At 58.1% G+C, this 21,081-nt stretch overlaps 1 protein-coding gene across 1 annotated transcript in view; it reads right to left on the bottom strand.

Annotated features, from left to right (window-relative positions):
• Nucleotides 1-20,114, bottom strand: part of NFIX (nuclear factor I X) — a 96,324-nt gene extending 76,210 nt beyond the window's left edge. Inside the window, exon 1 of the mRNA XM_081286941.1 lies at nt 19,742-20,114. Coding sequence (XP_081143067.1) covers nt 19,742-19,768 — 27 coding nt within the window. The 5' untranslated portion in view covers nt 19,769-20,114. The remainder of the gene's footprint in view (nt 1-19,741) is intronic.
• Between the last annotated feature and the right edge of the window lie 967 nt (nt 20,115-21,081).

The following is a 21,081-nucleotide window of genomic DNA, read 5'->3' as shown; positions in this document are numbered from 1 at the left end:
TGAATAGAGCCGTGAAAATGTTTTAACAGTGCAGAAAACTGAAGTATGGATGGCAAGCATACAAAAAAATTAAAGTGTGCAGAAAAAAAGAAGAGGTGGCAATCAGCAGGGCAGGAAGACAGCTGCAATTTTGCTTTCCAGATGTTGACAGCAAAATGTAATTGGCAAGTAAGTTTCCCCTTACCACTTCTTATCCTTCAGTCCTGAGATTTTAAAATCCTACATTTACACCTACATCTACAAGTGGTTTCTAGGCATTCCACACATGTGGACAGGTCAGGAAGCCTCAGCACCACACGCCTGCCGAGCTTTTTTATCAGACCAATAATTTTTACAAGCCCTCCCACTATTCGGAGCAGGGAGGATTTAGGGAAACAGGCTGGAGGACATTTTAATTTTAATTTTTATTATTATTTTGTAATGCAAGGCCTTTTCTTTACCTTTGAGGCCAGGGCTTATGCTTTTTAAAATAAACTTTCTAACATAAGTGTGGAGTATATAAAAAGAAGAGTGCACCCATTGTAAGTGTGCCTCTTGATACATTTCCACAAAGAGAACACACCCATGCAACTCCACCCAGATTAAGAAATAAACATTTTCAGCACCGTTGAACAGGCCTTAAAATTTTAAGCTATAGAGTTCCCCTAATTTATATGCTTTAGAAATAGCTCTGCTAAATACAAGTAGCATCAACTGTGAACACCTATGTGCACAGCCGTGTTATAGAGCAGCATGTGCCACTCATGTGAACCACAGATATGTGTGGGGGAAAGAAGGCCCGATAACCCTCCCTACTTCAGAAGGGTTCCCTGTCTCTTTCTCAGTGCCTGCCCAACTCTGATCCCATCAACAGGGCAACCAACTGTACATCGGGCTTAGCAGACTAGCAGGGCATGTGTGGGGGACAATCAGGACCCATGGAGCTGAAAGCCAAACAGCCTAGTGACTGAGGGGATCAAGGCCCCCTTCTCGCCCTGCCTGCAAGCAGGAACTGAGGTGGGGGCCTCAGTATGTAGGTCAGGAGGGAAAGTGACTGCAGAGCCAGGGGTTCTGGAGGCCAGAGTGAGAACCAACAGAGCTGGCTGCCCTGGTCCAGGTCCACAAGACCCCTACAAGATGATGAAGGGGAGTGGGGTGCTTAGAAAGAAGGGGATAGAGGAAGAAGTGGGCAGCAGCAGGCTAGGCCCCATGGTCCTGGGCCGAGCGGCTTCTCAGAAGGGAGCTGAACCCTGGTCCGCCTACCCTTTCCCTGGCTCAAGCCCCAGCTGGCTCCCCCCTCACTTTCACTAGCACTAAATTTACTTTATAATTTTAAAATTAAATTTTAAAAAAAGCAGGAAAGAGAAAGCACTAAAGGCAAAATACCTCCCACAATATCTCTCCAAGGAAGGGGAAAAAAGTTTCTGCTTATGTAAAACGACAAATGCAAGGGATCGCTGAAAAGTCTAAGCACCAAATAACAAGGAAAACACGAGAGAAACACATTTAATTAAAAACACCTGAAGCAAATAAATAAATAACTCCCTCTGCAACTTGCAGGCACTGCACAGCCACTGGCGCCTGTGGGCAGGAGCCCCTGCCCCCACTTCTTGCCTACTTTCCCCTTTCCTTTCTCACAGGGAGCCTCCTCTTTCCCAGGCTGTTTGGAGGCCCCCTTTTCCTTCCAAGTGATGTACCCCACACCTGGAGGAAGACCCAAGACATTCATCCATCTCACCCACCAGGAGCAGCTCTCTGCAGCCCTATTAGAAAGCCCCTTCCCCAATTCCCACATCTCTCCAAGCAGCACCCCTGGACCCTGCTCTTCCTCTCAGATCTGGGCCTTGTGGACACTGTGGGAGAGGTGATGCCAGGCCCAGCCCAGCGGTCAGCTCTGTCCCCTACCAAGAACACAGGGCTGCCAAGGCAGGCTCTCCAGGACCACATCTTCTTTTCCTAATGCATATGGAGACTAGGAAAAAAGAACTACTGGCTTAATTTAAAATATGACAAGGGGCTGGGCACAGTGATGCACGCCTATAATCCCAGCAACCAGGGAGGCTGAGGCAGAAGGATAGAGTGTTTGAGGCCATCGTGGACAACTTAGTGGAGGGGGGATCCTAACTCAAAATAAAATAGACTGGGGATATAAAGCACCCCTGAGTACAATCTCCAGGATCAAAATATAGAATAAAATAAGACAAGGGATCTAAGCCCTCAGAGTGGTTGATCTTTAGAAATACTTGATCCCCTTTTCTTTTTTTCTTTTTTTTTTGGGGGGGGGATGGGAATGTGGGTGAGCTTGAAGCGGCTTCCCCACACTCTGGGTTTGACTCTCCCACCAGTCGACCGCCTGGGAAACGCGCCCTCGGCTGGCATCGAGGTACCAGAGCCCGGCTCTTTTCTTCCTTTCTTTCTTTTTTAAATCGCTCTAGTAGAAGCCAGGCAGTGGGTCAGGGCCCAGAAGCGGGGGAGGGTTGGAGGGTTGTCTCCAACTCGGGGAGAAGAACAACCGGCCGCAAGTTTCCCGGCTTGTGCCAGTTTGGGGATTTGCGAATCAGACCGGAGCGAAGGGAAAGGCGGGTGAGGGAAAAAGCCGGCATTAAAACTAACCAGCTCCCGGGAGAAGCGCTCTTTCCGCTTTTAAATAAGACAATGCCGAATGGAAAGGAGAGAGGAGAGACGAGTTATTTCTCACTCTTTAATTATTCCAACGCTTAGCATTATTTAAAAAAAAAACCACACACATTAGCCAATGATATATTCTAACCCTCAACAAAGCTGGTATTTTTCTCTGATTACAGACCTTGCAGTGGCAAACCCGGGCTCCGACGATAGAGGCAGCGCAGAAGCGCGCTCCTAAATGAGACACAATTTTATTAAAATCATAATAATTCTTTGCATTTCTATAGCGCCTTTTCAGCCTCAGAGATCCCGAGTGCCTGACGCCCGGTTCTACCCGGGAATCAGCCACAGCAGTCTTGGTCCGGGCAGGCGAGGATGGCCATCTCCCGAGTGCCACCCGAACGTACATTACGCCCCCCTTTTGAAACAGCCTGTTTCTATCAGTCAGCCTCTGTCTCGCATGCTTTTTTTTTTTAAGTAATAAAAACTCCTTTAAATTAAAAAAATGTTTTTAAAGAAAAGGGAAGAAAGGCTCGAAATATAAGCGGGGGAAGAGGGAAGGAGCTAAGTGTTGTCTGGGAGCTGGGAATGGAGCGGAGGAGTCTGCAACCTGGATGGGTCGCTCTGGGTCCAGGGTGCAGGGCCCCCTTCATCTCCCCGGGTGCAGCTGGGGCCGGCTGAGTCACGTGCACGTGGAAAAGCAAATGGACCTAACACCACCAAAGCGCACTGAAGTAATTCGGGTTTTGAGAAGACGGTTACAACCGACTTCCGAAGGGACCGGAGGCCCCAGGGCACTTTCTCTGAATGCCCCGGGGCGGCTCCCGGGCCTTCGGGCCTTCGGGACATCGGCTTCCTCCTCCAACAGGTTAAGTCGGGTCCGCTGGACGCACAAGTTTTCTGGCCGCCGCACCCCCCGCCCATTTTTCCTCCTCTCCCTCTGGCCTGCCCCGGGAGTCCCACCGCAGCGCTGCTGGCCCTGGGTAGGGCGGCCTCGGCGCCCCAAATTCAATTAGCTACCTCCGAAAGGCAAGGCGGTGTTGGTCCGAAGGGATTTAGGGGAATTTTTTTTTAAATGTTCTTTTAGGCTTCGTATCTCCGGCGTCCTGAAGGCAGGACGAGGGAAGCGCATTTTCTGCCACTTAGTCACATTTCTTCCCGGTTCTCGCTGGACGCCAAACGCCCCCAAACTCAGCCAACCCTGCAAACCAACAATACTCTCCCCTAGCAAATTTCCCCGCCATGACTCCCTAAAAAGAGGCGGCATAGGGATGGCTGGGAAGGCTGGGAGCAGGCCCGGGTCCGCGAGCTCACAGGACGCCGCGCGGTCGAGGGCAGAAGGTCTGCGCCCACTGCGCCGCCCGCTGCCGTCGGACTCTGGACGGCGGAGCCCAGACACTTGGAGAGAATCGCAGCAGGAATCGCCGCCACCGCGTCCCGATCCCAAACCTCCACGGGGTGTCAGGACGGCCGCAGGAGGGAGAGTGCGCCTGGGCGGCCCTGGACCCCACCTCGTGCGCCCACATCCGAGTCCCTTCCGGCCGCGGCCTTCAGAGTTGGAAACCGCAGGCGCCCCAGAGCCCAAACCAGGCCAGCCCTCCACGCTGAGGGCGCAGGTGTCTTCTAGGGGGAGTCACTTGGGGGGGGGTTGCTGAGAGGGATTCAGCCGCCCCCCAGGCAGTAGGGAGCCGCCCCGCGCGCACGAGAGGCCTGGAGGACAAAAATGGAACCCCCAAAGGCCTATGGCGGCCGGAGGGCTCATTCTGGGGCCTCTGACGAGGACAAACGGTTGAAGGCCTCGCTTATTACCGCTACCCCTTCGCACTCTTCGTTCTCTTTCCCCTCACCTGCCCGCGAGGTCTACGGTCCGGCACTGCCCACTCTCGGTGAGACTCGGCCTGAGCGCCCTGGGGTGCGCCACAGGCGCTTCCCACATCCGGGGCCTCGAAGCACTGCTTCCCGCCTTTTTGCTGCCGCGCACGCGCACCATCCGCTCGTAGCCAGGAGGTTCCCTAGTGCCCCAGGCTCCAGGACTTCTACACCATCGAGGGTTGTGTTGTTCCCTCCATCCCGCGGTGCGCGGTGCGCGGTGCAAGTGACAGCCGCAGTGTGCGACCACGTTCTGTGGAGTGGAAAGCTGAAGGCCTGGGCCCAAGGGAGGCATCCCCGCCACCCCCAGCTCCGCGTGCACTCCCCAGTCTTGAGCCAGTTGTAGCAATGGGTCCAGGAAATGCCACGCGCTAAGAGAACACCCGGGAGGCTATAATGAAAGAAGCCTGTGGGCGGCGGGCACCTGTCAAGGGGCACAAGCTGGGGCTAGCACACTTCCCCGGAGGCATGTCTTTGCCCGGGTATGCACAGGCACGTGGAGTAGTGCCCTTCCGGAGTGGGGTGGGGGCTTCAGGTCTACGTACAGAGCAGCCCCTCTCCTCCCCTCGAGGCACTCTGAGACACAGAAGGCCATCTGACTTTCTTCAGCAGGGTTAGGACATTGGAGCTCTATGGTTGGGCATTGGGGCACTCTGGGAAGTCCTGGGACACCCTTCCCCACCTTCGCTCGCCAAGCGCTTCTATTTTAAGACGTCTCCCACCCCTCCAAAACCCACCCACACTCACTCCAGAAGTCCATGGCGCACGCTCAAGGAACCCGCCTCCACGCCTGCGGCGCACCTTAGGGGAAGGCCAGGAGCGCTGGAAGCAAATTCCCGAGCGGCCAAGCTGGACCCAGGGGGGCAAGTGGAAATTTCGCCCGGGGTTGGGGGGGGGGGCGTTAAATGGCCTCTTTGTGGAGAACTGCGAGCTGTCACTCAGGATTAATTTAAGCAGCAACAGCAAACACACCAAAAAGCAACGTCTCGCCGCCAGCACCCACCCCCGCGATTGTGTTTCGGGAAGGGCTGCGGGATTTGGCGGTGCAGTCCCGCCCTTCAGGAGAAGGGGTCTCGGTCTTTACAAACGTGGGGCGTCCGCGGTAGGGGAAGGGAACTCCTCCTGCCGCGCCCCACCTCCCTGCCTAGCAAAATGGGTTTTGAAGGTTTGGTACCAAACCTACTGGGGGTGTTAAAATCCAAGTATAAAAAGTGGAGCGGGAAGGACGAGGGGAGCAGTGTATGTGTGTGTATGTGTGTCATATTATATATATATGGAGGTACAAATTTCAAATATAAATATAGTGCATGCAGGGGTGTTGTTGTGCGGAATCAGTTCTGGGGGTCTCACCTGTGCCCCCAGGGACATTTGGGAAGATGAGAGTTCACAGAGAAAAGGACAAGGTGGGAATTAATCCCCCCAACTCCCTTGCCCAACAACCTGAATTCGGCTTTGGAGCCAGGTGCCCTGGGCGGCCTGACAGGGCAGGTGTATGGTTTGTGAAATACACGCTTGTGCAGGCCAGGGAGGTGTGTGCTCTCGTGGGCCTGGAACCATATGTGTGGGCACTAGCGGCTCTTGCAGGCTCACCGACCCACCGGAGCCAGGAACATACCCCTCACCTCACCCTCTTGAAGGCGCAGGGCATTATTTCGGCTCGCAAAGCCCATCCCGGGTCCAGCAGGGAAGTGAAGATGGTTTGTGTTCCCGACCCCATCAGGTACCAGGCTCGCCGTGTTTGTGGGCATGTGTGCGCCCGGAAGCCTCCTTGGAGTGTCAGGCCTGCGTGTGCAGATAAGCCTGGGATCCGGATGGGATCCCAAGGCATGCTCCAGACACGGGTTGGAGTGAAGTGCGGGAGAGTTCTTACGTGCGTGTGCGACCCCCAAATATCCTGTTGGGGTTTCGGAAAGGGGTCTGCGTGCGCCAGGGTCCCTCTTCTGGACCGCGGCGCAGAACTGTGAGCGGGTGCTTCCAAGCGCCCTAGACGAGTGGCCACGTGCGCGGCGGCCGCCCGTCGGGCCTCCGCGGAGCCGGGATCTGGCCCCCCAGCAGGCCAAGGGGCAGGGCCGGCAGCCCGGCGGGCCTCGGCGGGATGTCGTTGGAACCGTGTTGGTTTTGGCTGAGGCAACTCAAATGGGGGAAGCCCCGGGGAGCAGGCGGGGTGGAACAAAGAAGGCAAAAGCTAGGGAAGGCGAGCTGCAGAGGAGGTGGTAGAGGAGGAAGCGCCCTGGAACGCGGATGAGTGGGGGCGGGGTGGATAGGGTGCAGATGCCCTGGGCTCGGGAGCTTGGGAGGCCCAGGCGCCAACGAACCCCACTCCACCCGTGTGGACGGGGACAGGCTTGAAGTCCAGAGACTGGTGCTTTTTAGGACTCCCGCCCCAGCCTACCCAGGAATCTCCACAGAACCGCAGGCTGACATCACTTCGGGCCACGTGGGTGCTTCTCCAAGGGCAACCACACATCAGACCTCAAACTGGTGCCCACAGCACATGTAGGAACCCCCTCTCACAGCCCCACACTGCCCATCAGTGCCCCATTTGGAACCAAGTAGCATGTGAGGTGGAGGACAGCTCAATTTTCCTGAGCAGAGGACAATTTAGGCACGCTTAGGCAGGGGACTCCTAAGCCCCTTCCCGTTTTTTGACCTGGGCTGCTTACAACCTCAGTTTTCCCCGCTGGGGGGAATGGCAAGGGAGGACAGCAGAGAAGAGGAGGTGGAAAAGAGGAGGTGGAAAGGTGGAGTGACCTGTTTTAGTCCTGCATGCCCCTGGGGACATGGCTAATTCCTGTCACCCCACTTCTAGCCTCATGACCTTGGCACTTGACCTTGTGGCCTCTGTTTCCTCGTCTGTAAAACAGGTTCCTCACAGATGCCTCGTATTGGGAGGTCAGGTCACAGGAGGTCATGGATTCCTGCCTGCCTGCCCACCAACCGCCTGCCCAGAGCAATTGCTCTGGAGATGGTAGCTGTTATTTTTATTGTGAGGAATCTATGGCTGTGACAAGCTGTGACGCTTGGTGTGATCGCGTGAGGCTGGCTGTGTGTGCGACTGTGCCGCTGTGTGTGTGTGTGTGCGTGCGTGTGTGTGACAGGTTGTGTGTGAGACTGTGCGTGGACGACAGATTGTGCCGGTGTGCGGCGGTGCCTGTGACAGGCTGTCACCGCGCGACAGACTGCGGGTGGCGGGGTGTTGCGGGCGTTGACTGTGAGTGGAGATGAGGCAGTGTGTGGGGCTGGGACTGGGGGACCCCATAAACCTACCTCAGTGAGGATTAGGGTGACAGGGAGGGTGGGGAGGCTCTTGGGGACTGAGAGAGAGTGGCAGCCCTGTGTCCCCTCTGAGCCTTCGCTTTTCCATTGCATTCCATGGGGGCCACCTGTTTGCAAACCTCAGAGGTGAGAGATGGAAGGGCACTGTGACAGAGGCCCTCCTGACCCACTGTGTGAGCTCAAGTGCCCAGCCCTCAGCTTCTTGCTGAGGCTTGGAGTACCCACAGGAGGGTGGTCACGGACACGAAGGACCCTAGGCCTGGCTGGCTTCGATGAAGGACACACACTTTGTGTCTATTTCCCACACTTTCCCTGAGCTCCAGGCCAGTGCAGACCTAGAGAAGGAAGAAGGGGGATTTGGAGAAAGATGGGAAATGCTGGAACAGAAAGGGAGAAAGAAACCAGAGAGAAGGGCCTACGGAGGGAAGAGAGGGAGCGAGCACGGTTGCCATGGGCTATTCCCCAGCACCTTGAGAGCCCTGAGCTGGTGGGGTGCCCTGCAGGGATGGGGGGCACACACCAGGCTCAGGCCATCAGGATGGGCAGGAGCATCAGTGGATACCATGCTCAAAGCCCACCTTTAGGGACTCAGCCAGTCAGAGGGATGAGAAGACCCAGGCACAGCTGAAAAGCAGCCAGACCAAGATTCCAGCCCAGGTGCTGTCCTGCTCAGCCGGGATTTGCCTCCTGTGCCATTCCTACCCACAACTTCCCTTTATGGTTCGGGAAACTGAGGCTAGGAGGCACCTGTCCACCTATTCCTTGGGCCCCCGAGTCATGAAAATACCAGTCCAAGTGTCAGAGCCATGCTTTCCTCAATGCGGCAAAACTTCACCAGCTGGGAGAATCCAGGGACCTGGGATGGGGGCACACCTGAGACACACACACATGCCCCAGGCCTCCTTGGTGTGGCAGTGTGGGTATATTGTGTGCACATGATGAGCGCTGTGTTCCACAGCCGTTCCCCTGCCGTCTCTGATGCACAAGCCCGAGGGTGATGTGAAGGTCCCTGTCGGCACTGGCCTGTGTGTGTCAGCTCCATGTGTCTGAGTGTCCTTTCAGGGCCAGCCCCTGCCATGGAGGGGGAAGAGGCATCGAAGCAAACCCCCCCCACCGAAAGTGTGTCTTTGATACTTGCAGCCTCGGCAGCGAAAAACAAGTTTCCACAGGGCCGCCTTGGGTTGAGGCCAGGCCGTCCTCAAATAACATTTGAAGTTACTTAGCAAACTTTGTTTAGTGCCGAGAGAGGCGCGGGCAGCGGGCTTGGGGGGGGGGGGCCAGTAAACCGGTTTCTCTGAAGTCCCTTGCCCCTCTGGGGGCACAAGGGCCCAATGTAGGGCTTGGTTTCCCCCCACACCCTAGCTCTGGAGAAAGGGAGCAAGAATCTCGAGGATCTGGGGGATCTTGGGAGAGGAACACAGGGACACTCCATGCATGAAACTTGTCTTTTGCTAATCCAGGCCCTGGGCTTGGGTGAAGATGCCCACACTGGCCTCTTGGCAGCCCAGAGAGCAACATGGGGCCCGGGGGGCTGTGAGACACAGAAGGATCCCCACTTTTCATCGCATCTGGCTCTGCCAACCTTGAGGCTAAAAGAAGACATGGGTGGAGCCAGCTGGCTGAGGGCACATGCCCTCCAGACACATGCACAGCATCCAGAAGGCCCCAATGCCCTCCCGCCTGGTCCCCCCAAACCCTCATCTCCAGGTCCCAGCCCTTAGCAGCAAAGAAGGCCCAAGAGCCAGCAATGGCGGGTTTGGAAGTGAGGTTGGCGCCTATGGGAGGGGGAAGGGGAAGAGATGCCAAAAATGGTGAGCCATTACAGGAGAGGGAGAGAGGGAGGGAAGGAGCGGGAAGATGGAAGCCAGGCGGGCATCCTCCGGAGCTCCGGGCTGCAAAGGGGTAGCAAGCAGGCGAGGCAGCCAGGGGCCCTCCCAGGGAGGATGAGCCCAAGGTGGCACAGGACAGGCAGGGGGCCCACAGGCCCACAGCACTCCCCCACCCCCACCCCAAGCTTCGAAATGGAGACTGGCAGCGGCAGCCGCTCATCTCTGCCCAGGCGCAGGGTGGGGGTGGCGGACAGGCAGGGGGCCAAACCAAATGCCACCAGGCTGGGCACGGTGGTTGTCAGCCTGCAGCATGGACCCCATCAGCGCCCAGTTTAGGGCCCTCAACCCAGAGCTCTGAGGGGAGATGGAGTCTGGAGCCCAGTGAAAGTTGGGGGCCCAGCAGGCAAAGCCAGGTGTGCCCCCAAACTATGGGCAAGTACCCAAGACCCTGCAAAGATGGCGCAGCCTGGTACTGCCAGGGTGACAGGCTCGGGTAAAAATAAACTGGGCCCGCCCTGGGGGAGCTAAATCAAGGGACCCAGGTGGAAGTGCCACTCTGGGCCACCAGCTGCCCCTGCTCCACCCCCTGGCTCAGAGTGGCAGGGTTGAGAATACCCAGTGCCCATCGAGGCCTGGATTCTGTACAGGAGAGATCCCAGCCATCTTGTCCCCAGGTCCTGGGTGGGCAGCATAGGGTGTACCCACAAGGATATCCATCCTTGATATCATGAAGCCACAACAGGCCCTGCATTCTGAGCAGCTGGAGACAACCATGCTCAACCACACACCCTGACCTCCAGACTGCCTGTCTGAGACGGAGAGGGGCCTGCAGGCCACACTTGACAGGGGACAATGCTGATCCTTGACCCCCTCTGCTAAACCCATCCTCCCTCGGGCCTGTCCTGAGCGTTTTCCCCCCTGCACCTAGCACCGTCTCAAGGACAGGGCACTCCCTTGTTTATCAGATTCTCTGTCTGCCCTCCCACCAAGGCTGGCACCTTTGCCAGGTTTGCTCCCTGCCGAGCCCCTAGGGCCTAGAACAGGGCCTGGCACCCAGGATGTGCTTGGTAAATATTTGTCAAAGGAATGCACAGGCCCCCGGCTGCACCCCCAGCACGCGGGCTCCAGCTGGGTGCCCAGCAAGGTGTGGGGAGAGGTTGTCCAGTCCTGTTGGGGTGAGGGCAAGACTGGCCAGTGTAGGTTCAGAGTGGGTGAGACCATCATACACCCTTTCTCTGAGCCCTAGTTGGAAGAAGATCTGAAGGTCAGAGTAGTAAGGAGAGGATGAGGACTGACAGCTGCGGGATGCTCCAAATGGCGGTATGAGAGTGTGCAGGTAAAGGCCAGAGAACCTGCTGCAATTCTCTTCCATCGGCAAGACTTTGGAGAGTGGTAAAGGACTGACGAAGGCCCCACCACATTCCACCTTGACTGTAACAGTGGACTTCCCTTCTCTGATTCTTGGCTTATCATCTGTCAAATAAAGCATTTGCTTCACATCAAGCACAGTTTTGAAGCATTTTCTGCAAACCAGCTCCTCAGATCCTTACTACAAGCCCTGTTTTCTAAACGACAAAATGAGGCCCAGAGAGGTTGAGTGATTTGCCCAATGTCACGCAGCTAGAGAGAGGCAGAGCCAGGATCCAAACCCAAGAAGAGCCCAGCCCTCAGCTCCACTCTCCTAATCAACAGTACCCGCCTTGCCCAGGATTCCAGGAGGTGAGCTAAGAAGCACTTAGCATGGTGAGCAATGGGACATGCTAGCTATCGCTGTGATTTGGGGGACAACCGTTCATTTTGCTATGATCCTACAAAAGGCTTTCTCCCACTACTATTCTGCCACCCATCTTTCTTCCCTCTCTCCCCAGGGTCATAAATGGGGAAATCAAAGGCCAAAGGATTGGGCTAGGGGTGTGGCTTGGTGGTAGAGCGCTTGCCTAACACACACAAAGTCCTGAGTTCCATCCTCACCACCACAAAAATAAATACATAAAAAGTCAAAGGTTTGGAGAGACAGCCCCGTGGCAGACAAGCCTGAGAACGTAGCTTTGTCCCCCTTCCTTCTCTCTATGGCCGAAGGGCAGTGAGGTGGGGCCCTCGGCTGCTGGGTCCAGAAAGCCAGTGATATCCTGGGCAGGGGTGGGCATATGGAGTCCCAGGCTTGCCCCCATGCCAGGCTTTTACAAACCAGGGCAGAGATTCAGGGCTCCAAATTCTACGCTGAGAGGCTAGGTTCATGGATGCTTCTTAAAATCAGTCAGAAAGGCTGGCAGGGCGAGGGGCGGGAGGGCAGGTCTCATCTCTCAGATGCTGTTTCCAACCAGGGCCAGTTGTGACCAGGCTCAAACTCATGTGGGGGTGTGAGTCCTGCCGCTGCGTGCTGGGGTAACGTGGCACCGTGCACACGCTGCACAGTTTGTGCCCGGGTTTGTGTGCGGATAACTGCATATAAGACAATACCTGCGTCTGGGAGGGTGAGCAGCACCGCGTGACGCCACATCAGCCAGCCTCGCATTTGAGTGTGGCACGTGTGTGTGCAAGCCACGAGTGTTGAGGGCCAGCCATAGCCACATCACCCCATGTGTGTTCGGGGCAGGCTTTCCAACCTTGGCACTACTGACTCTTGAGCTGGATCATTCGTTGCCTTGGGGCGTCCTGTGCACTGTGGGGTGCTGAGCAGCACTCCCGGCCTCCATTACCCCCAGATGCCAACGGCAGTCCTCTCTCCAAGTGTGACAACCAAAAATCTCTCCAGACATTTCCCAGTGGACAAATCACCCTGGGTGGGTCTGGGAGGTGTGTGTGTCCACGTGCCCCAAATGCTGCACGGCCCGTGTGCCGTGTGTGTTCCTGTGTGCCTGGTGCTGGCTGGGTTTTTCTGGAGTCTGATGTGCCACTGAGCACGGGTGCCGTATTCCTCACGGTCTTGGTGTGTGCTCCTGGGTGACCGAAGGTGGTAGTCTGTGTCTATACTGTGCTGTTTAACCTGTGGCCATGTCACTGGGTGTCCCATGCATCTGCACCCCTGAGGGGAACCCCCTGGGCGTGCCATGCTGTGCCAATGTTTGGTGTGGCTAGGTGTCTGCAGGTGTCTGCGTCCAGGGCAGCCTCTGTGTGTGAACGCCTATGTCTCTGTGTGCCTAGGGGAGGGAGGCACAGAATGCCAGTGTATGGCAGCAGGATTCTTTGTGCCCACATGTGCCAGTGAGGATGTGTGACTTTGTGTGAAATGGACTCAGAATAACCCCCAACACACCAGACGATCCGACTAACGAAGCCCATATTTGCTCGGAACCACCTGGATGATTTGGCCCCCAACCCCAATCCCTAAGGCCTGGCTGTGGGTGGCGGGGGGCACCGGTGCACCTATGAGCAGTCCCTTCCTCCAGCTTAGCTCACACAAATTCAGGTGGGGACGGATAGACCCCTGGTCTTGCCTGCTCTGTGCCTGGAAGGCTGGCACTGAGTTTTAGCGGCGGGGGCAGGGTCCTCGATGGTGGTGGTAGGCGCTGCCCCTTGCCTGCTGCTGGCCACCACCCCCAGCTCCCCTCAGGGTGGGGCCCAGTAGGGGGAGAGCTCCCCAGTGCAACCCCGGCTTCTGATTGGCTGCGGAGCGCCGCAGTGCCCGCAACTCGCCTCCCCTCGCTGGCTGGCGCAGCCACATTGGTAGTGGTGGCAAACGCAACTCGGAGTTCTGGGCACAGCTGCGCCTCACAGAGGCCTGCCAGCCCCACCAGAAGCCAGACACCCCAGCTCCATGCCCCGACCCCTCCCCGCCTGCCCGCCCAGCCGGGCAGCACAGTTACCCTGCCCACTGCCCGCCTGGGGCTGCCAGGCCCAATCTACCCTGCCCCTCCCCAACCAGGCCTGTGCCCCCCCTGGCCAAGCCCACTTGGGGGGCTCAGGCCACTATATGAGGCCACTCCCGCCCTCAGAGGGGCTCCTCGGGAAGGGGGAGGCGGTGAGGAAGGGTGGGGGCGGGGAGCTAGCCCTTCTTCCTTTAGTGAGCGCGCCCAGAGCTGGAGCCAAAAATCGAGGAGGAGAGATATTCAGACAGAGCCAAGACGCGTTTGGCAGGAGGAGAGAGAGGGAGAGAGGGAGCCGGAGGGGGAGGGAGGAGAGAGGGAGGAGAGGGAGAGGAAGGGGGAAGGAAGGGGGGCCTCAGTTTCCAAATCCGCGCCCTCGGAGCCTCAGAGGGCCTGCGAGTGGCTCCGGGGCAGGGACCTGGGGCAGGCCTGGCTGTGGGGGTGGCGGGAACGGCAGGGACAGCAGGCTCAGGCCCTCAGAGACAGCCGGACACCCAGCTGGCCAGGCCAGGGCGGCCACAGGCAGAAGCCAAGATCAATGTGCACTGGGCAGACAGAGGGAGGCCTGTGGGCGGCCCAAACACACACCCGCACCTCGCTGCACAACAGGCTTCTGTCCATGCTGGGCCAGGGCTGCGGGCGGGGCCCACAGCAGGCCACCACCGCGTGCAGCCTCATGGGAAGGGACCAAGCGGCCAGCTTGCTGGCAGCCACTCACCCAGCCGCCATAGTGGGCATCGTGCACCATGTCGAGAGGACAGGAATGCCAGGGAGAAGGGACCATGTGGCCAGGAACACAATGAGAGTCACAGGGACAAGCCCATGATGCACAACAACACAGCCGGGGTGACACCCGGAGACCGCATGGGCATGTATGTGGATTTGGGTTGACGGGTACAGGCTCGCGCACACGTGGAGGCGTAAGCTCTGGTCCGCCAGGGTAACACACTCGGTCTTACTGCTGTACATAGGACACACTGTGCGGTGACATGGTCATTTCCATGGGAAGCAGATAATCAAAGATGGAGACGGTGACAGCTACACCAATACCAATCCCCATGGACTGCCCAGGCAGCACCATGACACAAAGACCATGTCAAGCACAAGGACATGCCTGATATCACGCCCCACCCCCGACCACTGCAATGTCACCAAATACACAAGAGAGGGAAAGTGTGATGGTCCTCAGAGTCACGTGCAGATAGCACCCAGGGACAGATACTCAGATATGTGAAAAGGACCCCACAGACACTTGGCCATACAGACATCCACAGGAAAATGGTGGCCCTGAGGGGGCATTGATCAATTCCCACAGACCTAGAAGAACCCCAGCACCTCTGAGAGCCACTCTCACCTCCCAGGTCCCCACATCCAGGGCTCCGGGGAGACAGGAGCCCTGTCCACAGCACCATGTCAGAGAAAATGACAGGTATCAGCCTCCCCTGCCTCCCTTGGTCCAGCTAGAGGACAAAAGCTACAAGACCCCAAATTCCCACTTTGAGATCTGGGGACAAGACCCAAGCAGACCGCAAGGCCAGGTTCCCAGCGGGTTACATGCATAGGCCAGCAGTCAGACAGTGACCACAGGGAGATTGTGCCAACAGCTATGGCGTCAGCTTGCCACCCACTTGCAATGCCCACCTGATCTAGCCAAATCCTGCCCCACAGTTGGGTCCAAGTGACAACACCCAAGCGCAGATGTAGAAACAGCTCTGGAGCTGTGGGGATATCCCTGAGGTTGCCATCGAGATGCACCAAGTCTCTGAGCTCTTTGTCTCACTCCCTCTGGGACGTGCATTTGTACACATTTCTCTTTACTGGTGCTCAGAGCCCACGAAGGAGGGTGTCAGGTCCCCCTAAGACAGTGCAGGCTGTCCCCCCTCCTCACCCTCGTCATCATCCCTTCCTACCTTGAAGCCCTGCTTCCCTGTGCTTGGCCTATAGGACTCCATGCAAGAGGAAAGAGCTGGACCAAGAGCTAGCCCCCCAAATTCTTCTCTTGCTCCTTCCTCCAGGAAGTCCACTAGATTTCCATGGTGGGGAGGTGCCTGACCCTGTCGTCCACCGCTCAGAAGCATCCTTCTTTCAGATAGATGGGTCCAGGAGGATGACCACCCAATCGAGAACAGGTGCATTTCTGGAACATCTGCTACATGCCAAGTATCATGCTGAGCCTCCTCACAGCCCAAGAGAGATAGATACACACTGTCATGCCCATTTTATAGACCGGAAAAACCCTGCACTTCGAATCACAGGATTAAGAGATGCAGAGCCAAAGCTGAAACTGGGTGCTGAACTATGGCAAAGCCTAGCCCTTGACCCCTCTTCCCACAGCCTCTGTCTGGAAGCTCTTGGGCTTACACAAGACTCTCATGGCTGGGCAGGACCCCTGGCTCCAGTTCCCAGAGCACCGTATTCCCCCTGCCGCATTGACCCAGCAGAGTCTCGGCTCTGAACTTGGCCTGGCCCCGCACTAGAACATCTCATACAGCCCCTGTCCAGCCCCAGCAGTGACCTTCCCCAGGCCTCTTGTATGTCCACTGGTGGGGTGGGACATGTGTGCCGGGCTAGAGCCAAAGAGAGAATACGCTATGAAAAGCAAGTCCCAGAGCCAGGTAGGATAGCACCCGTCTGTATTCCCCAACTCCGTAGGCTGGGGCAGGAGGAGCACAAGCTCAAGGCCAGCCTGGGCAACAAAAAAAGTGAAAAGGGTTGGGGAGGAAGGTCAGTGGTAGACTGCCCCTGGTGCAATCCCCAGGACCTAGTAGGGGTGGGGTGAAAAAAAAAGCACCAGGTTAGTACAGGGACAGAGAGCCAACACTTCGCAAGGACAGAGACATGGCCATAGTGACCCAGAGGATCAGAGCAAGGGGGCCAGGGGGCAGGGCCCCCCCATAGGAGTGTGTGAGATACTGCGCAGAAACAAAGGTGCAGGGACATTCTGCGGCTCTGGAGGCAGGGACTATCGGCGTAGGTGTGTGTCTGAGGGTGAGTGTATCTGCGCACGCCCATGGATGTCTTTGTGTTCGCAAGTGTCTGCATGTTGTATGTGCAACCCCGTGGCCAGGAGGGGGGCGCACGCATCAGTATGTATCTCTGTGTTTGAGAAGGTATGTGTGCGCACACCCGGGTGAACCAACAGCCTCTTCTCTCCGTGTAAAAGGTGTACACCCGGCATCACTCCAACCTGGGATCTGTGAGTGTGTGGGATGAACACACTCCACCGAGTGTGTACTGAGGGCTCCACCGGTCTGGGAGGTATCACTGTCTCCGTGAAATGATGCCCATGTTCATGTCCCGCCTTGAGGGGTGTGTGTGTGTGTGCACGCACAAGCACGGGCACATTATGAGTGTGTTGAGGGTGCTTGTGAGCACAGGTCTACAGTTTTCTGAATCCATATGCGTCTCCATGGCCATGGGTCTGGGAGGTATTCCACGTCTCTGAGCCGACATCGATACATGGGTCCCATCTTGAGGGGTTCACATGTGTTTACGCGTACATGCTGAACACACGTCCACATTTTCCTGATCTGTATGCCTGTCAATGGTCATGCGTCTGCATGCCAGTGTGACCAAAATGCTTATATCCCCACCTTGGTGGTAGAGTAGCATGTGTGTGTCCACATCTCAGCGCATGTCTCTCTGTTTGTTGTGGGGTCCCCTGTGTCTACCTCCACCCCCTGTCTCTGCCTGGGACTTGGGCCTGTGTCTGAAGTGGGCTTCAGCATCTCCAGCAACTGCCCTGCCTGGCCGCCCTGGATTTTGATGCTTTTTCTAGAAGGAGATTTCCGCCCCCCACCCCCGCCACCCTTCCCCCTCACCCACAGTGCCTTTCCCCGCCAGGGCCCCGCTGCTCCAAGCTCGTTCCTGCTCAATCATTTATTGACTTTAAAATCGAAGCCAATTCTGGTTTGAAAAAAAGGAAAGGGGGAAAGAGAGAGAGAGGCCAGAGAGAGGCTGGAGAGAGACAGAAGAGTCTGAGACTCAGGGGGCCGCGGGGGAGGCCGAGATGGGTCCAGACCAGAGACAAGGACAGTCAAATTCAGGAGGACAGAGATGGAGAAAGAGAGACAGAAAAGGAGCAGAGACAGGGAAAAAGACAGCCAACGACAGAGACCATCAGGAAAGCAGAGACCGGCAGGGCAAACTATGGAAGCAGAAAGATTTGTAAAAACAGAGTTGTGGCTGCGGGGAGGGGCAGCCAGACCCTGCTGACCAGCGGACAGCCTGCCCAGAGCCGAGGGGTTTCCCTGCCCACCATGCAGGGCTGGCAGCCTGGTGATACCATGCCCACTCCCCTCCCAGCCAGGCTGGCACACTCGGGCTGCAGCTCACACAGAACTAAGCCCATACTCCCTTCTGGAGTATCACAGAGCCAAGCGCGGCCATCACCCTGAGTCTGGGGCCACCCAGTCCCTTCCTAGTCTTGTCACCAGTGAATCAGCTGGCATTTTCTCTCCTGAGGTGCTGTGAAATCCGAAGGGTGGGTGTCTCAGCCAGGCCATGGGGTGGGGGTGGGGAGCAGGCCCAGATGTCGGGCATGCTTGGATTGGGAGCAGGACTGGCAGCCTGGTGGACAAGGGGCTGCTTGAGCCTGGGGTCTTGGTCCCACCAGGCCTCAAACTCCAGTCACACAGGCCAGCAAAGTGTCAACCGAAAAGCAGCCACAGCGCAGACCCAGTTGGCTAGGCAAAGGCCTCATGTGGGTGATCCAACATACAACGGCCAGCGGTAGAGTTGGAGGCACAGATGTAGGGGTCTCCCACATGACCAAGGCAGTCAGAGTGCCTGCTCACACCTGCACACACACAGTGAGACATAAGCACACATGTGCACCCCTGCCCACACTCACTTAGACTCAGACCCGCCTTGTATAGGAAAACCCGCTGTCTGGGTCATACATGTCTATGCCACGCAGGCCTGATCTCAGCCAGCCCACAGGGCCGCACGCAGGCTCTAGATTAACTCTCTCTCACACACACACAAACTTGCACCTGTGCATACAAGAGCACAAGCAGGCCTCGATTCACACCCACCTGAATGTGCCCTCCTGCCCCTTCAAAACCTCCTGGCACACCCCAGGCACAGTCACTGGCCACATCCATCTGGACATCCACTATAAACTGTGGGCACGCTGGCAGGGCTCAAGCTGGACAGAGGGGACAATTGGAGCCCCAGGCCTAGAGAATTGCCACAGACAGGCCTGGCCAGTAAGCAGGTCTAGGCAACCCCAGGTGTCCCCTTTGCCGAATCTGTGTTACCTGCCAGTGGCCTGGCCCTGCAGGCAGTGCTGTTGGGGCCACTATAGTATTTTGTGCCTGCTCAGAGCCTTATGCTACGGCCCAGGGAGAGTGGGACAGCAGGATGAGCATGATTCAGGCCTCTGTCTCTGCCTCAGCCGCACAGAGAACTTCGCTGGAGGCGGGACTCGCTCTCCCAGCGCGCCAAGGTCGGCGCTGTTGTACCCGAGGCTGACCCGACGGTGTGGTCGCAACACAGCGGTCTGTGTCCACCGCTGCCTCCCGCCCCTCCAGCCTCCGAGTGGCGGGACGGGATTCCCAGGGTGCCGCCAGGTCCACTCCGCAGCAGCCCAGGTCTCTGATACCGAAAAGTTTGCACCAAGGAAAGTTTTTTTTTTTGGGGGGGCGCGGCTGCGATGTCCAGGGTCGGTGGAGAGGCACGGCCCCAGCTGGCAGTACGCCCGTTCCTCCCTCCCCTCCTCTGCCCCTCCGAAATTTGGGAGCCCCGCCATTTTCTTAGCCCCGCTCCCATGTGAGGCCTGAACAAAGACTTTGGGGAGACGCCCGGGCAGTTCGGCCCGCCCGGGGCACCCCAGCGGCACGCAGAGGCAGCCGCCAAACACCCCAGACACTGCCACCGTTGGGAACCGCTGCGCCCGCCCCAGGGAGATCGGCAGACCCAAGGTCCTCTCTGTGTCCTCGGGACCACCCTCCGGCCACTCTGTCACCCTTGCAAACACTGCCAGAGGCCACGCTGCCCCGGTGCGCGCCACAGTCACCCCACAGGTCGGCTGGAGTCCCTCTGCCCACCGCACCCCAGTAGAACGCGCGCGCACAATCTCACGCACTCCCGCCCTGTGCCCCAGGGACAGCGCCACGCACGCAGCGGGTCACCAACGAAGTCCCCAACAGGAGTCCTCCGGGTGGCCAGGGTCGCACGCGCGCGGTGACTCCCACACGCGTGTCCGGATTCCCGGCGGCACGACTTGCACCCCTCAGCGCCCGCGGGCTCACTCCCGCTGGCCGCCGCGCGCCCCCTCCGCCCGCCCGCCCGCGCCGCCCGCCGGCCTCCCGCGCCCGCTCCCTCCCCCGGTCGCGCGGGGGCGGAGGCCGGTACCTGGGTGAGGCAGTACGGGGAGTACATAGCTGGGCGCCCGGGCGGGAGCGCGGCGGCCGGCCGCGGCGAGGGGAGGCCCGGCAGGCGGCGGTCGCGCTCGGGCTCCGGCTCCGGCTCGGCTGCTCCGGCCTCCGCCGCGCTGCGCCCGCCCGGCCCTCGGCCCCGCGCTCGGCCGGCGCCGCTCCGCGCTCGCCGCTTGCAGGCTCGGCCCCGCGGGCTCCGGGGCCGCCGCCGCCGCCGCGCTCGCCGCTGCCTCTCGCGTCCGCCGCCGCCGCAGCCGCCGCCGCCGCTGTCGCCGCGCGTCTACTCCATGCCGCCGCCGCTCGGCCGGTCACCCTCGCCCGCCGCCGCCGCCGCCGCCGCCGCCACCGCCGCGCTGTGAAAGTGAAAGTTTAGACAAAGTTTGGAAGCGGCGCACTCCGGGGAGAGGGAGCGGGCGGGCGGCGCGGGCGGGAGGAGGGGCGCGGGGAGGGGCGGGCGGGGCGGGGGAGCGGCGGGCGGCCGGCGCGCACACACGCACACACGCACACATGCACACATGCACACACACGCACGCACACACACGCGGGGGCGCACACCGACGCGGCCACCTCGACACGTGCTGGCCAGCGTTCCAGCGCAGACACACGCTGACACGTAGCGGGGCTCGGACCCGGACACACATGTCACGTACAGAACGCATGGCCACCCTTTCCTCATGTAGCAGCAAAGCACAGACACCAACGCACACCCGGCATAGACACAGACATAGACCCGGCACGCCGTGATACCCACACCCAGACCCACACGCTGACACACAGGCCCGATCATATGATGGTACCCACACAGGCATTCCGAAGAGGAAGCACCCGCAGAGACACAGACTCACCGATGCACCTCCGTGGGCCTCACAGATATACACTGGCACACGCTAAGCACACCGGTGCACGCTGACACCAAGTACATACCAGCACATGTACACATCCTGAAAAAATGTTCCTGCAGAGCACTGACACATGTATGATCCCACAACCACACCGTGTCCCAAAACTTCTACACACCAAGCTAAAATACATTGGCAGTTGTGGCAATACACCCCAACACAGAATGACACTGAGAAAAGGATGAACACATTGTCACACCAACACACACCATTTGCTACCTGGAGGTACAAGCCAAACAATGCAGAGAGATACAAAGTGTCACTGATACAATGTAACACAACACAGGGACATACACACCACACACAGTGTTGCCCAAATGTACCTCTAGGCCTCTGCACCGTGTCCAACAGTTTCTGATACCCACTCAGCGGGCAGACCCCTAAGAGGATCACCCGGCCATACACGCAGGTGTCATAC

The sequence above is a fragment of the Spermophilus citellus genome (assembly GCF_964194105.1).
Source record: "Spermophilus citellus genome assembly, chromosome: 3".
Classification (NCBI taxonomy): Eukaryota; Metazoa; Chordata; class Mammalia; order Rodentia; family Sciuridae; genus Spermophilus; species Spermophilus citellus.
This window is presented reverse-complemented; position numbering and strand designations above follow the sequence as displayed.